Genomic DNA, 15,411 nt, shown 5'->3' with positions numbered 1-15,411 from the left:
ATCACAGTTACCCTGACAAGGCCAGTATTTATATCCCATCCCCAGTTGCCCTGGTGAAGCTGGTAGTGAGTTGTCTCCTTGAACCGTTGCAATCTGATGGGATGTAGGAACAGCCACAGTGCTGTTAGGAAGAGACGTCCAGGATTTTGACCCAGAAACAGTGTTTCTGACAGTGGTGTCATTTCAAGTCAGAGTGGTGCACGGTTTCTGAGTGGTAGAGGTTGTGGGTGAGCAAAGGAACTTGGTGGAGTTGTTGCAGGGATGGAGACAGTGAGGACTGGTGATGCTGGAGAGTCAGAGTAGGTCGGGTTTGGTGCTGGAAAATGCACAGCCGGCCAGGCAGCATCCGAGGAGCAGGAGAGTGGACGTTTCGGGCAGGACTCTGTCCTGAGGAAAGGTCCTGCCCAGAACATCTACTCTCCTGCTCCTCAGATGCTGCCTGACCGGCTGTGCTTTTTCCAGCACCACACTCTACCTATTTGGTTGCAGAGATAGCACAGACTGATGCCATTGTGCATTCGCTGTGAATGGAGTGGGTGTTGACAGTATTAGACGGGGCATGGGTAAAGCTGTGCTAAATGGAGTATGACGTGGGTAAAGGTGAAATTGTCCATGTTGGCAGGAAGAATGAAAAAAATGGGAAGCCTGTCATCTAAGTGGTGAGGGTCTGTACAGCTCTGAGACACAGAGGGATCCAGGTGTCATTATGTACAAATTGCAAACGGTTAGTATGCAGGTACAGCAAGTAATCAGGTAAACTAATAAAATGTCATCATTTCTGGTGAGGGGAATTGAGGTTTTACCTCAGTTATACAGGGGTAAAACTGTATCTGGAGGACTCAGCACCAATAATGGTCACCTTCAATAAGGAAGGATGTAAATGCATTGTAGGCAGTTCAGAGAGGGTTTACCAGACAGGGGGAAAGTGATGACCTAATGTTATTATAGGTGGACTGTTAATCCAGAGACCCCGATAATGTTCTGGAGATCTGAATTCGAATCCACAGCAGATGGTGGATTTTAAATTTACAAAATACCATGCAAGAACTGTAACAAACACAACATTGGAAAAAAGGCAGAAAACTAGCCACCAGGATACATGAACATCAACTGCCCACAAAACGACATGACCCTCTCTCATTAGTATCCTTACATACAGAGGAGGAAGGACACCACTTCGACTGGGACAACACATCCATCCTAGGACAAGCCAAACAGAGACACGCGCTAGAATTCCTAGAAGCATGGCATTCCAACCGGAACTCTATCAACAAACACATTGACTTGGACATCATTTACCACTCCTTGAGAAAAAGAACAGGAAATGACATTGTCATGGGAAATGACAGCACCACAGGAAATGACATCACCAAATCAAGGAAACCCAAACATCTAAATAGAAAGCAGGAAACATCAGCAGTGCTTCATCCAGAGGCTCACTGAAGATGTTACCTAGTATAGTGACGAAATGTCTGAAAATGAACCTTCCAGCTCAGCGAGCAAACATACATCCAGAACTTCAACCTGAGCTACAAATCTTCTCAAAACTTGCTAAAAAAAGACTTGTCTAGAATGGGTTTATCTGATGAGGAAAGGTTGGGCACTTTCAGCTTGTATCCTGTGGAGTTCAGAAGAGTAAAGGTGATTGGATTGTAATGTATAAGATCCTGAGGATATTGACAGAGCAGGCATGGAGAGGATGTTTCCTCTTGTGGGAGAATCCAGAATTAGTTGGCCTAACAATCAGCTGTCATCCCTTTCAAACAGACATGAGGAGACATTGCTTTTCTCTTAGACGGACACGGGTCTTTGGGAATCATCTCCCTGAAAGGCTGGTGGGAGCGGAGTCATCGAGTCATACAACACTGAACAGGCCCTTCAGCCCATTGCATCTGAGCCACAGACTTGAACATTGTTCAGCATGAAGTGAAGGAGCCAGTGGGGTGGACAAACTCAGAAATCACACGACACCAGGTTACAGTCCAATAGTTAAGGGGCTGCACTCTGAGAAAGCTTGAAATTTCAAATAAACCTGTTGGACTATAAGCTGGTGTCATGTGACTTCTGACTTTGAATATTGTCAAGGCAGAAGTGGACTGATTCTTGTTAAGTAGGAGCTGAATTTTTACCAGGAGTGGCAGGAGTGTGGATTTGAAGATCCAGTCATGATTGTATGGAATGGCTGAGGAGGCTGGAAGATCTGTGTGTTCACACATCCGTCACTGAATGACCAAAAGCAACAGTTAGGGAATCGGGTGGATGAGCTCAGTTCACCAGGTGATGATGACCTTTTGCAGCTGCTCATTGCCTGACATCACCTTCTGAATTTGCTCAGCTTGGCCGGGACCAGAATGAACAAGTTTGATGTAAACCAAGCAAAGGCTACGATAATGGATGAATGGGCACCGCACAGCAATCAACAAACAGGAGGGTTCCCTCCCAGTCGGGGAACACTTCAGTGGTCCCGGACATTCAGCCTCCGACCTTCGGGTGACCATCCTCCAAGGTGGACTTTGGGACAGGCAGCAGAGGAAAGTGGCCGAGCAGAGGCTGATAGCTAAGTTCGGTACCCATAGGGAGGGCCTCAACCGGGACCTTGGGTTCATGTCACATTACAGGTGATCACCATTGCACTATACACACACAGATACTCCTACACACACACTCTCTCACATACACATGGACACACATTTACACAGACGCGCACACAGACACACACACACACCCTTATAGACATACACACTCCCACACTCACACATGCACCCCCTCACAGACTTAAGACACTCTGCACTCACTACACACACACACACACTTTCTCACACTCACAACCCCCACCCCAGGCAGACAGACAGACAGACACACACACACACACACACAGACAAAGACCCACATGCACACATATATTTTGTGGGGTGAATCTGTACTTGCAGAGTTACATTGCACTTTGCACAAAAACTGCATACATTCATGTAGAACTTTAAGCTCAAAAACTGCATGAATTTATGTAAAACTCTGTTATCTCACTTTTTAGATTAGAATCAATCTAAACATTAGGTCATAGACAGAGAAAACAGGGGGCTAACACCTTCAACATATAGAGGTAAAAACAATGACTGCAGATGCTGGAAACCAGATTCTGGATTAGTGGTGCTGGAAGAGCACAGCAGTTCAGGCATCATCCAAGATTCCACCCTCTCCTCCTTGACCTATCACCTTCATCCCCTCCCCCACTCACCCATTGTACTCTATGCTACTTTCTCCCCACCCCCACCCTCCTCTAGCTTATCTCTCCACGCTTCAGGCTCACTGCCTTTATTCCTGATGAAGGGCTTTTGCCCAAAACGTCGATTTCGCTGCTCCTTGGATGCTGCCTGAACTGCTGTGCTCTTCCAGCACCACTAATCCAGAACCTTCAACATATTGTCTATCTATCACCATTGTTAACAGCTAACCCGAGAATGCAATTTTAAAAAAAAAGGGTTTTGTGATTTACACATGAAAGAAGTGAAACTATCACAGTATTCTAACAGATGAAAGGCTTAACAGATAATCAATTTTTCAATGTATAATTTCAGTTACATCACACTGCAAATTTTTGTTATAAATTCTGGGTTACGATTGAGCCCTCCACAATCACCTGATGAAGGAGCGTCGCTCCGAAAGCTAGTGTGCTTCCAATTAAACCTGTTGGACTATAACGTGGTGTTGTGTGATTTTTAACTTTGTACACCCCAGTCCAACACCGGCATCTCCAAATCATGGTGTGAATCCTGGAATCATTGGTATTGTACCTGACAGTGCTGTCACCTTGTGGAAGATAGTAATATGTTGATTAGTGTGGGCTGGTCAACCAACGATGGAGATTTCATCTGATGCAGAATACTTCAGGTGTCCATCCCAAGGTCTCATATTGCTATTTAAGATGGACAATGTCAATACGTAGGATATTGGACCCATTGTAAATTTTTACCTTATTGTGTGCAGACTGTACCACATAAGATATATAAAGGGAAGATCAGTGCACTTGCAAATTTGGCAGATAGTACATATTCCCCATTCCTTTTGGTGTAGTTTTTATTTATTTAGTCACTCGTGGGCATCACTTGCTGACCAGTGTTTATTGACCGTCTCTAGTTGCCCCTCTAGAAGGTGGTGGAAATAACAACTTCAGGTATTCATGGGTCATGTTTCCTGCAGGCTCTGTCTGACTGGGCTCTGTAATCTGTGGCAGTCACAGTTAATACCTTTGACTTTGTGGATGTGCTTCTGTGCCTCTGGAAGTTTCTTAAACAATGTTCCTTGGTGGGCTCCATGCCCCATGCTGTTGTTGAGTATTGTGTTGTGCTTTGGCTTTCTCTCAGCGTATCTTTTAGCTTGTTCAGAAATACATTTCAGTAGAATTTGTAAAGGCAACAAGCCAGTTCAAGAAACCTTTTAGTTAAATTAGCTTTCGTGAAATCATATTCTGCATCTTTGTACCGATACCTATTATGAATTGATTCCCATTTTACCTGGTGTTAGCGATTTGACATGACCCTGAGGTCATGTACTGAGGGTTGATCTTCTAAAATCAGAAAAACTTTGACTGGACCCTTGAAGTCATCATCAGACACAAAGGAAGGTTTAACCCTTCAGTGTCCAAAGCAAGAAGATTGACAGCCTCTCATTGTCTGTCAATTATCTACTGATCCATAAAGCAAAGATCAATTCTTTCTTTAAATAACTGAAGTTATGATAGAATGTCAATGAATTGCCAGTCCATGATGAGATGTTTGTTTTTATTGTCATTTTGTAGCTTTAGGCTATTTAAGGAAAAAAATCTATATTGCAGTGTAGTGTCGTTTCAGTTCTTTTGTTAGTTTCTCCTTTTTTTATTATTGCAGCCTTAAAAGTGGCAGACTTGTGAAAATAATGATGAAATGGCTTTTGGAGAGGAACATAGTGGAATCCACCAATGTCTGGACTCAGGTAAGGCATTTTTGTAAAACTTTTCTTGTTCTGTGTTTGTTTACTGTCCGGCCAGAGGAGCAGCTTGGATGAATGGATTAGATCTTTTCAAAAGGATATTGGACAGGTACTTGACAGAAAAGCGAATAGAAAGATCTATTGGAAGAGCAGATGAGGCAGTGGGAATGAGGGATTTATATAGAATCATAGATTCCCTACAGTATCGAAGCAGGCCATTGAAGAGTCCAAATAGACCATCTGAAGAGCTACCCACCCTATTCCTGTAATCCCACATTGACCACGGCTAATGCACCTAACCTTTGGAGTATGGGAGGAAACCGGAGCACCTGGAGGAATCGCACACAAATGCAGGAAGTATGTGCAAACTCCACACAGACAGTCATCCCAAGGTGGAATGTACATGGACTGTAAACAGCCACCCAGACTAGTGGGGCTGAATGGCCTGATTCTGTGCTGTATATTCCTTATAGGTCTGTGTAATATCTCTGCAGACTGTGGGATAGTGCCACATGACCTGTAAAATTCAGTACCACTGCCAACAAAAACATTGATTTCATGGTTTTTAGCCTCCAAGTTGATGCCTCTTTTTCTGAATCTCAGTGCGATTCACACGGGTATGTGACACAGCATTGCCAGAATCCCATTCAGTTGGAGAGCCACGTAATCCACAAGCTGTAGTCAACTCTGAAAAGGCTAATAAGGAATTACTGATAGTCTGACAGAGAATTTCCAATTCAGCATGACTGCAGCTGGCGAAATTCATTGTGAGGAAGCAAGTGACAAAACAACACCAACCAGCATTCATGTCATGCCTAGTGTTAGTAATGTGTCCCAGAACATTTCATGGGAGCTTTATCTCCCAAAATATGGCACCCAACCCCCAGAATGAGGTATTAGAGCAGATACCAAAGTTATTGCCAGACGGGTAGGTTTTGGGAGCGACAGAAAAGCAAAATACTGCAGATGCTGGAAATCCAAGCCAAACACAGGGACTGCTGGAGAAAGTTAGGAGATTGGAACAGAGTTCATGTTTCAAGTCAGGCTTTGGGCAAGGGGCTCCAGAAGTTAGGGGCTAATCAGCTAAAAGTATGACTGTCAATGCGGAGCAATTACAATCGAGTGTTCAAAATGCCAGAATGGAGGAATTCTAAGGAGCTGGAGGAGATACAGAACTGTGGAGAAGGTTAACAACAAAGGGAAGCAGTTAAAACTTGCTGGTGTTTAAACAGGTGTCAGTGTAGGTCAGACAGCACTGGGGTTAAGGGTATGTGTAGATTTTGATCTCAATCTCCCAAGGAAAGAAAATCTGGAAGGGAGCTATGCATCCCCTGAAAACAGAACCCCACAGACTTGACAGTCAATCCCCTCCCCTGCTGTCTCTCATAGAGACCTGACAGGGTCTATCCCCCATCCCTGCTCTCTCTCATAGAGACCTGACAGGGTCAATCCCCGTCCCCTGCTCTCTCTCATAGAGACCTCACTGGGGCAATCCCCATCCCCTGCTCTCTCTCATAGAGCCCTGACAGGGTCAATCCCTCTCCCCTGCTCTCTCTCTCTCTCATAGAGACCTGACAGGGTCAATCCCCCTCCCCTGCTCTCTCATAGAGACCTGACAGGGTCAATCCCCCTCCCCTGCTCTCTCAAAGAGACCTGACGGGGTCAATCCCTCTCCCCTGCTCTCTCATAGAGACCTCACAGGGTCAATCCCCATCTCCTGCTCTCTCTCTCTCTCTCTCTCTCTCTCTCCTCGTAGAGACCTGACAGGGTCAATCCCCCTCCCCTGCTCTCTCATAGAGACCTGACAGGGTCAATCCCCCTCCCCTGCTCTCTCAAAGAGACCTGACAGGGTCAATCCCTCTCCCCTGCTCTCTCATAGAGACCTCACAGGGTCAATCCCCATCTCCTGCTCTCTCTCTCTCTCTCTCTCTCTCTCCTCGTAGAGATCTGACAGGATCAATCCCCCTCCCCTGCTCTCTCTCTCATAGAGGCCTGACAGGGTCAATCCCTCTCCCCTGCTCTCTCTCTCATAGAGACCTGACAGGGTCAATCCCCCTCCCCTGCTCTCTCTCTCATAGAGACCTGACAGGGTCAATCCCCCTCCCCTGCTCTCTCATAGAGACCTGACAGGGTTAACCTCCTTCCCTTGCTGAGTTGAGCCATGAGAAAGGTCATGCCCATTCCCCTCATCATCTCTTCCACCATAGGACAGTAACTCCAGGCTGAATGCCCCTGAACAGGCATCAATGTGTTGAAGGTTCTAACATTCAGCTGAGGCGGTCTGTCCACCCTCTCCAGTGGATCCATGAGAGATTGTAAGAGCTGGGTCCTAGGGCAGATCAATTGTTAATTTATCGATCATTGCCTCGGGGCAAGTTTGAGGGGCTGAATGGCTTACACAAGCTCCACTTTCAGATGCTCCTATGTTCATGGCTGTATTGTGAAGAAGGGGAAGGATGTTGTCCTCTGTATCCTGGGCAACATTTTTCCCTCCGACAACATTCAAAAAACATTGCTATTTGTGGGAGCTTGCTGTGCACAAATTGGCTGCTGCATTTTCTGCATTCCAACAAGAACTACATTTCAAACATGACTCCATTAGCTGTATTTCTGAGTTAGTGAAAAGTGCTATCTAAATTTAGGTGTTGTTTGTTCCTCACTTTCAACGCTGCTTGGGTTGATGGAATATGTTCCTTATTGTTTCTGTTTGTTCTGGATATTTGATGCTTACCCTTGCATTCTGCATTCCTCCAAATAACAATGAAAAACAAGGTAACTCTTCCAATCTATAATTCAAGAGTTAGTAATCTCCTGGGAGTGTCCAAGCACTGAAAATGGTTGTATTTGTGGGAAGTGACATTAATTGATCCGTTTATATATATCGGATACACAGTTCCCAATTTGCAAGCTCTAATGAGCGAGGTACCTGGATATAATTAAATCAAAGACATCTCATCACCATTGTTGTTGAAAGCAGACTGATGACTGTGCAGTTATGTTCACCAGGGATTTACCTGTTTCGCAGTCCAATTTGGTTCCAACTCCTCAAAGGTGCTGACTCCTGCCAAATATGTGGACCCATCCAGTTTCTCCAGCTGTCTTTGGCTCTCTCTGACTTTCAGTTTGGCTGTCGAACTGTGTTATTGCCAAGTCTTACTGACCTTTTCACAATCCACAGAAGCTACTCCTCCAATCCCAACTTGATAATCCTTGACTTTCATTTTACCCCTGTACCATGAGGTTTATGATATCACAAATAAGTAAAATTGTGTGAAGAAAATAAAAAAAAAAATATTGCTTGTAGTGAAGTCCTGGAGGTGAGTCTTCAATACCTAAAGAGTTGGTAATCACACTGCTCCAGAGAAAAACGCCATTGTACAATAATACATCCACACACACACACACCATACACATTACATGAGTGTCTGCACAAACACGTACATCCACTCACACAGATGTGTGGGTATTGTTGCATGAAGTCACATGATATTAGATAATTTCTCAGACTTGTTCACTGGAAATCACATAACTCAGTTTATAACTTTTTTCTGGATATTGTTTGAGAGTCAACTGGAGTACAGCCTGCTGATAGGTAGATGTTACGCAGCTGTATCTCTCTGGGAAAAGCCTTTTGGAGAGTCCAATGTGAGACCCCAGAAACTGTCTCAGCTGTTCTCTTTTGAAAGTCTAGATTAGATGAGATTCCCTACAGTGTGGGAACAGGCCCTTCGGCCCAACAAGTCCACACCGACCCTCCGAAGAGTAACCCACCCAGACCCATTTCCTATGGGCAATGGGTCTATCGGCAATTTAGCATGGCCAATTCACCTGACCTGCACATCTTTGGACTGTGGGAGGAAACCCACGCAGACACGGGGAGAATGTGCAAACTCCACACCGACATTTGCCTGAGACTGGAATCGAACCTGGGACCCTGGTGCTGTGAGGCAGCAGTGCTAACCACTGAGCCACCGTGCCACACCCTATGATGTATTTGATGATTCCAGACGGAACAGTATCAGCAGAGGTCCAAGTAATAGCTGTCTGTGTTCAGTGACACCCATCTATATGTGTCAAGATGATGGCTGAAAGCAGTCTTGAGCATTTCATATATTTTTATTTCCTTCAAGAACTAACAGATATTGGCCAAAGTGTCTCTTTATCACCCAAAATTAATCCCTGCAGAGAAAGGGTGTTTTTCTTTAACTGGTATGCTTGAGTTATACAGAAGAATAAATATTTACACTTTCCTATTTCAATTGGCTTGTTAATCAGCTTTTTTTAATATTGATCTTATTTTCATAATGGATTAATTATTTTGATGTTTATAAAAGAAACCTGGTTGAAATATCTTTTTCAAATTCCAAAACCAATGTAGATAAAATATATAATTGATCATATTGGAAACAGGATAAAGCAGAGAGAGAGAGAGAGAGACAGACAGACAGAGAGAAAACCTGGACAGCAGACACTAGTCTGACCCTTATCGACTGGCGAAGGAACAATATTGAACACCTTCTAGAACACTGTGCCTTCAGAGGGAGGGAAAACAGATCCAATCCAACCACAGATAAGGTAGTGCATCATGGAAAAGCTCAGCTTGGTATCCACAGAAATTGCCAATTCCCAAACCAATCAAGTCCAGAGTTTATCAGAGTGTTACACTGAGGGCTGTATCAGAGTGTTACACTGAGGGCTGTATCAGAGTGGTAACAATAATGACTGCAGATGCTGGAAACCAGATTCTGGATTAGTGGTGCTGAAAGAGCACAGCAGTTCAGGCAGCATCCAAGGAGCTTCAAAATCGACGTTTCGGGCAAAAGCCCTTCCTGATGAAGGACTTTTGCCCAAAACGTCGATTTCGAAGCTCCTTGGATGCTGCCTGACCTGCTGTGCTCTTCCAGCACCACTAATCCAGAAGCTGTATCAGAGTGTTACACTGAGGGCTGTATCAGAGTGTTACACGGAGGGGGTGTGAGGCAAATGAAAATGTTACAATGGTGAGTTTGAGATATATCAAAGTGTTACAATGAGAGGTATGTAGTACATCAGAGTGTTATAGTGAGGGGTGTGGGATGTATCAGTGTGATATAGTGAGGGGTGTGGAATATATCAATGATACACTGAGGGGTTTGGGATATATCAGGGTGATACAGAGAGGGGTATGGGGTATATCAGAGTGTTACAGTGAGGGGTGTAGGATATATCAGAGTGTTACAGTGAGGGGAGTCAGATATATCAGAGTGTTAGAGTAAAAGGTTTGGGATATATCAGAGTGTTACAGTGAGGGGTGTGAGGCATGTCATAGTGTTACAGTGAGAGGTGCGGGATATATCAGAGTGTTACAGAGAGAGGGTTTGGATATATCAGAGTGTTATAGGGAGGGGTGCAGGATATATCAGTGTTACAGAGAGGGGATTTGGATATATCAGTGTGTTACAGCGAGGGGTGTGGGATATAACAGAGAGTTATGGTGAGGGGTGTGGGGCCTTCGGTGAGAATGAAATTTATCATGAACAGAATCAGAGATGTGCTCACATTACACACAGCCCTAATTTGGAGCAATCTATAACCCTCCGAGTTGACACTGAATCTCGTGTGAAGATGGGGATAAGCACCAGTCAGGAAGTGCAATGTGAAACTGCCACACTACATTAACTGCTTAGCCTGTTATGAAATTGCAAGCAGCTCCACTTAAACATTGTCAGGGTCAGTATAGATCCCGAGAGAATTACTGCACAATGGAAGGAATTTTTATCAATCTTGTGGGACAATGTGGCTGTGCTATTTTCTATTTTAAGGAGGACTGCAAAATAGACATCTGAGACTTTTATCCTCTTTTTAGGAGACTTATGGATGGCCCACTTTTTGATTGGCTATAGAAAGAACAGCTTTGATTGCTTGAAATATCTTGCACCCCTCAGCTTCCCCACACACACTGAATCAAACCCTCACCACCTCGTTTCTCAACCTTAATGAGTCTGATTAGAAAAGCAGTCTGGGTCAATGGCACCTAAAGTGGTTTCCTTTTGTATGTGAGGCTAGCCTGCGCACTGTTCAGCAATGTGGGCCATCACAGCTGAGGTTGGACTTGCTGTTGCACTGTTGGGATTGGGACTGGTACAGAGAAAGACATCAATACAGGAACAGACCATTCAGCCCCTCAACGCCATTGTCCTTTTCAATGCGATCTTACAAACACACAATAATGGACAGCACAAGATCTAACTGCCCAGCTAACCTTTGACCTAGATGTAGGAACATACTGCAGAATCTGCAGAAAGATTTGGACAGTTTAAGAGAGTGGTCCAGGAAATGGCTGATGAAATTCAACGTGAGCAAATGCGAGGTCTTGCACTTTGGAAAAAAGAATACAGTCAAGTCCCTTCAGGATCTTATACGTTTCAATTAAGTCACCTCTGACTCTTTGAAACTCCAGGGGGCCACATTGATAAGGAAACCTATTCATTCTAAAGACTGATCCACCATTTTCCTTCACACTCCCCTCCCACACTAAAGGCTCAATTGGCTGAATTGTGGAGTTGGTAAACTGTGAATGAGGGACAGGTTCAAAGTCCTGAGCCTGACCCTGGATGGTAACCCATCACCACCCTCTGGAGATGTGTCCCTTAGTTGTCATGGAGGTGGGTTCCCCATTTGTTAAGGGTAGCAGGTGACCTCTTGTAGCTCCCACTGACTCCCACAGCTACCTGGATTACACCTGCACTCCCACACATGTCATCTACTGTATCCGTCGCTCCCGATGATGCCTCCTCTCCATTGGGGAGACAGAATGCCTATTCACAGAGCACTTCAGAGAACATCTTGGAGACACCTGCATCAATCAACCTCACCGCCCCATGGCCGAACACTTTAACTCCCCCTCCCACTCTGCTGAGGACATGCTGGTCCTGGTCCTCCTCCATCACCACTCCCTCACCACCCGATGCCTGGAGGAAGAACGTTTCATCTTTGGCCTCGGGACCCTCCAACCTCCATGGAATCAATGTGGACTTCACCAGTTTCCTCATTTCCCCTCCCCCCACCTTACTCCAGTTCCAACCTTCCAGCTCAGCACTATCCCCATGACCTGTCCTACCTGCTAATCTCCCTTCCCACCTATCTGCTCCACCCTCCTCTCTGACCTATCACCTTTACCCCACCTCCATCTACCTACTGCACTCTTAGCTACCTTCCCCCAACCCCATCCCGCTCTGATTTCTCTCTCCACCCTGAGACTCCCTGCCTCATTCCTGATGAAGGGATTTTGCCTGAAATGTTGGCTTTCCTGCTCCTTGGATGCTGCCTGGCCTGCTGTGCTTTTCCAGCACCACACTCTTGGCCCAAATCTCCAGCATCTGCAGTACTCACTTTCATCTTATAGCTCCCAGGCCAACCCTGAGGACCTCCAGCTCAAGAGGAGTGGACGGCTGCTGTAAAGAGTAGGGAGCTGGGAGAGCACTTCGACCTGAAAGGTGGACACTCTCCAACTCTTCAAAACCAGGGATAAGCAGCCATGGTGCTGGTATGCAGGTCGGATGTGAATGGGATCCCTTTACTGGTCAGCCTTGGGCTGCAACCACAGCCAGGCAGGAGAGGAAGGCCTGTGGCCTGCTGAATGCTGGGACCCTGCTGAGTCTGGTCAATCAGCTCCAGACAATTGTCCTGTCCTTGTCAATCAGGAAACCGGAAAACTAGTAACAGGAAAATCCCAGGCAGGCTTCATCACACTCTGAAGGCAGGATCTGAATGAGCTCTGGGCCTTCTCACATTGGGCAGCTCTGTTGGACTCTGGACTTGCTTTCTTCCAAAAGCTGGGAATGATCTGAGCTCAACCCAAAGTTCCAGCCTGAGATCAGAGGAGAGAAAATCTGGATCTTTTACTTTAAAATCAAGGCCAATTTTGGAGGGAAAGTTAGGCCAGGACTCCTTCAGGTGAAGAGGTTTATTCCAGGATTTCCACTGAATCTCATTGTACCATACCTACCCCGTGTATGAGGGGATACCAGAAACGGCTCCAACTCTCAATAGACAATAGATGCATGAGTCGGCCATTCAGCCCTTCGAGCCAACACCACCATTCATTGTGATCATGGCTGATCATCCACAATCAGTGTCCTGTTCCTGCCTTATCCCCATAACCCTTGATTCCAATATCTTTAAGAGGTCTATCCATCTCTTTCTTGAAAGTATCCAGAGATCTGGCCTCCACTGCTTTAAGGACAGAACGTTCCATATGTCCACCACTCTCTGGGTGAAGAAGTTTTTTCTCATGACCTACCTCTTATTTTTAAACTGTGTCCTCTGGTTCTGGACTCACCCATCAGCGGAAACATGCTTCCTGCCTCCAGAGTGTCCAATCCTTTAATAATCTTATACATCTCAATCAGATCGCCTCTCGTCCTTCTAAACTCAAGTGTATACAAGCCCAGTTGCTCCAATCTTTCGACATATGATAGTCCTGCCATTCCAGGAATTGACCTCATGAACCTATGCTGCACTCCCTCAATAGCCAGAATGTCCTTCCTCAAATTTGGAGACCATAACTGCACACTAATACCCCAGGTGTGGTCTCACCAGGGCCCTGTACAGCTGCATAAGGACCTCTTTGCTCCTATATTCAATTCCTCTTGTTATGAAGGCCAGCATGCCATTAGCTTTCTTCAGTGCCTGCTATACCTGCATGCTTGCTGTCATTGACTGATGTACAAGAGCACCTAGATCTCATTGTCCTTCCCCTTTACCTAACGTGACTCCAATTAGATCGTAATCTGCCTTCCTGTTCTTGCCACCGAAGTGGATACCACACATTTATCCACAGTAAACTGCATCTGACATGCATCCGTCCACCCACCCAGCCTGTCCAAGTCACTCTGCATTCTCATAACTTCTTCCTCACTTTCACCCTGCCACCCAGCTTTATCATCAGTAAATTTGCTAATATTACTTTTAATGCCTTCATCTATATCATTAATGTATATTGTAAACAGCTGTGTTCCCAGCACTGAACCCTGTAGTACCCTACTGGTCACCGCCTGCCATTCCAAAAGGAGCCAGTTTATCACTTCTCTTTGCTTCCTGTCAGCCAACCAATTTTCAATCCAAGTCAGTATTTCGGCCCCAATACTATGTGCCTTAACTTTGCTCAGTAATCTCCTATGTGGGACTATATCAAAGGCTTCTAACAATTCAGCAAGTCCTGCCCCACTAATCTCTGGGAAAAGAGCAACTTGCAGAATTCTACCCACAATCAGATCTTCATTCAAGTATAAATGTAATCTTCAGCCTGTTAGGAGTGATCATTGCCGAATACAAACCCTACCGTTTTACCACAGTCTCCTGAAACTGTTCCATATGTGAATTTTCGGTGAGTCCGTTCCTGCAGTGCTCAGTTCTTTGGTTTGCTTCTGTATAACACCATAAGACATTGCAGTAGAAACAAGTCATTCAGCCCAAAAAGCCTGCTCTCCCATTCAATGAGATCATGGCTGAACTGATAATCCTCAACTCCACCCTCCTGCCTTTCTCACATATCCCTCGATTCCCTTACTGATTAAAAACTTGTCTATCTCAGCCTTTAATATACTGAATGCCCCAGCCTCACAGCTCTCTGTGATACAGAATTCCACAGTTTAACTCCCCTCTGACAGCAGAAATTCCTCCTCACATACCTGTATTCTGAGAAATGTCCTGTGGTGCTAAACTCTCCTACATGGGGAAACAAACTCTGCATCGATCCTAACTCCTCTAAGGATCTTGTACTTTTCAATATGGTCACTTCTCATTCTTTTATGAGGGTAAGTCCAATCTACTCAACCTCTCCTCATAAAACAGTCCCTCCATCTTCAGTAACAGCCGAGTGAACCTTCTCTGGACTGCCACCAATAGCACAAGATCTTTCCTTCAATAAGGGTTCATTGTATTCCAGCTGAGGTCTGACTTAGTGCTTTGAATAGTTTTAACAACACCATCCTACTTTTACACCCTATTCCCTTTAAAACAAGGGCCAACAATCCATCAGCCTTCCCTCTACTCGCTGAGTCTATTTGCTCACTGTACACGATTGGTTAGGTCTGGGTGTGGACTCAGATTAAACTAAACAAAACTGTAAGAAAAGAGCTAAAAGCCAGGTCTGAAACATAGAGAGTAGATAGACTTTATATAGCACAGGATATACAACCTGCTACACACAATGAAACCAGTGCCATAGGTCTGAGATATAAAATAGGCAAGGCGAATAGCTTTCCTTCACCCTGTATGTACAAAACAACTTCCAGACATTGTCCTTCTATTTCCTGTTTTGAAACTGTGCCCGATGTTTTCTATGTACATGGTTCTGAAAGAGTTAATGTTGAAGCTGCCTTAACATCCACCCTATCTGCTGATGTCACTGTCATTGGGTGGAGAGGAGCAGTTTAACGGGAGGTCACAATGACAAACTAGTCA

General features: G+C 45.1%; 1 protein-coding gene across 4 annotated transcripts in view; it reads left to right on the top strand.

Moving 5' to 3' along the window:
- The window catches only part of raly (RALY heterogeneous nuclear ribonucleoprotein), a 297,200-nt gene that overhangs the window by 83,632 nt on the left and 198,157 nt on the right, over positions 1-15,411 (top strand). For all 4 annotated transcript variants that reach the window (XM_072556189.1, XM_072556188.1, XM_072556194.1 and 1 more), the window contains exon 2: positions 4,884-4,968. In XM_072556189.1, the coding sequence (XP_072412290.1) occupies positions 4,912-4,968 (57 nt within the window). In that variant the 5' untranslated portion in view covers positions 4,884-4,911. The remainder of the gene's footprint in view (positions 1-4,883; positions 4,969-15,411) is intronic.

Source organism: Chiloscyllium punctatum, chromosome 37 (assembly GCF_047496795.1).
Source record: "Chiloscyllium punctatum isolate Juve2018m chromosome 37, sChiPun1.3, whole genome shotgun sequence".
Lineage (NCBI taxonomy): Eukaryota > Metazoa > Chordata > Chondrichthyes > Orectolobiformes > Hemiscylliidae > Chiloscyllium > Chiloscyllium punctatum.
Note: the sequence above shows the minus strand (reverse complement) of the source record. Positions and strands in the feature narration are given on the sequence as shown.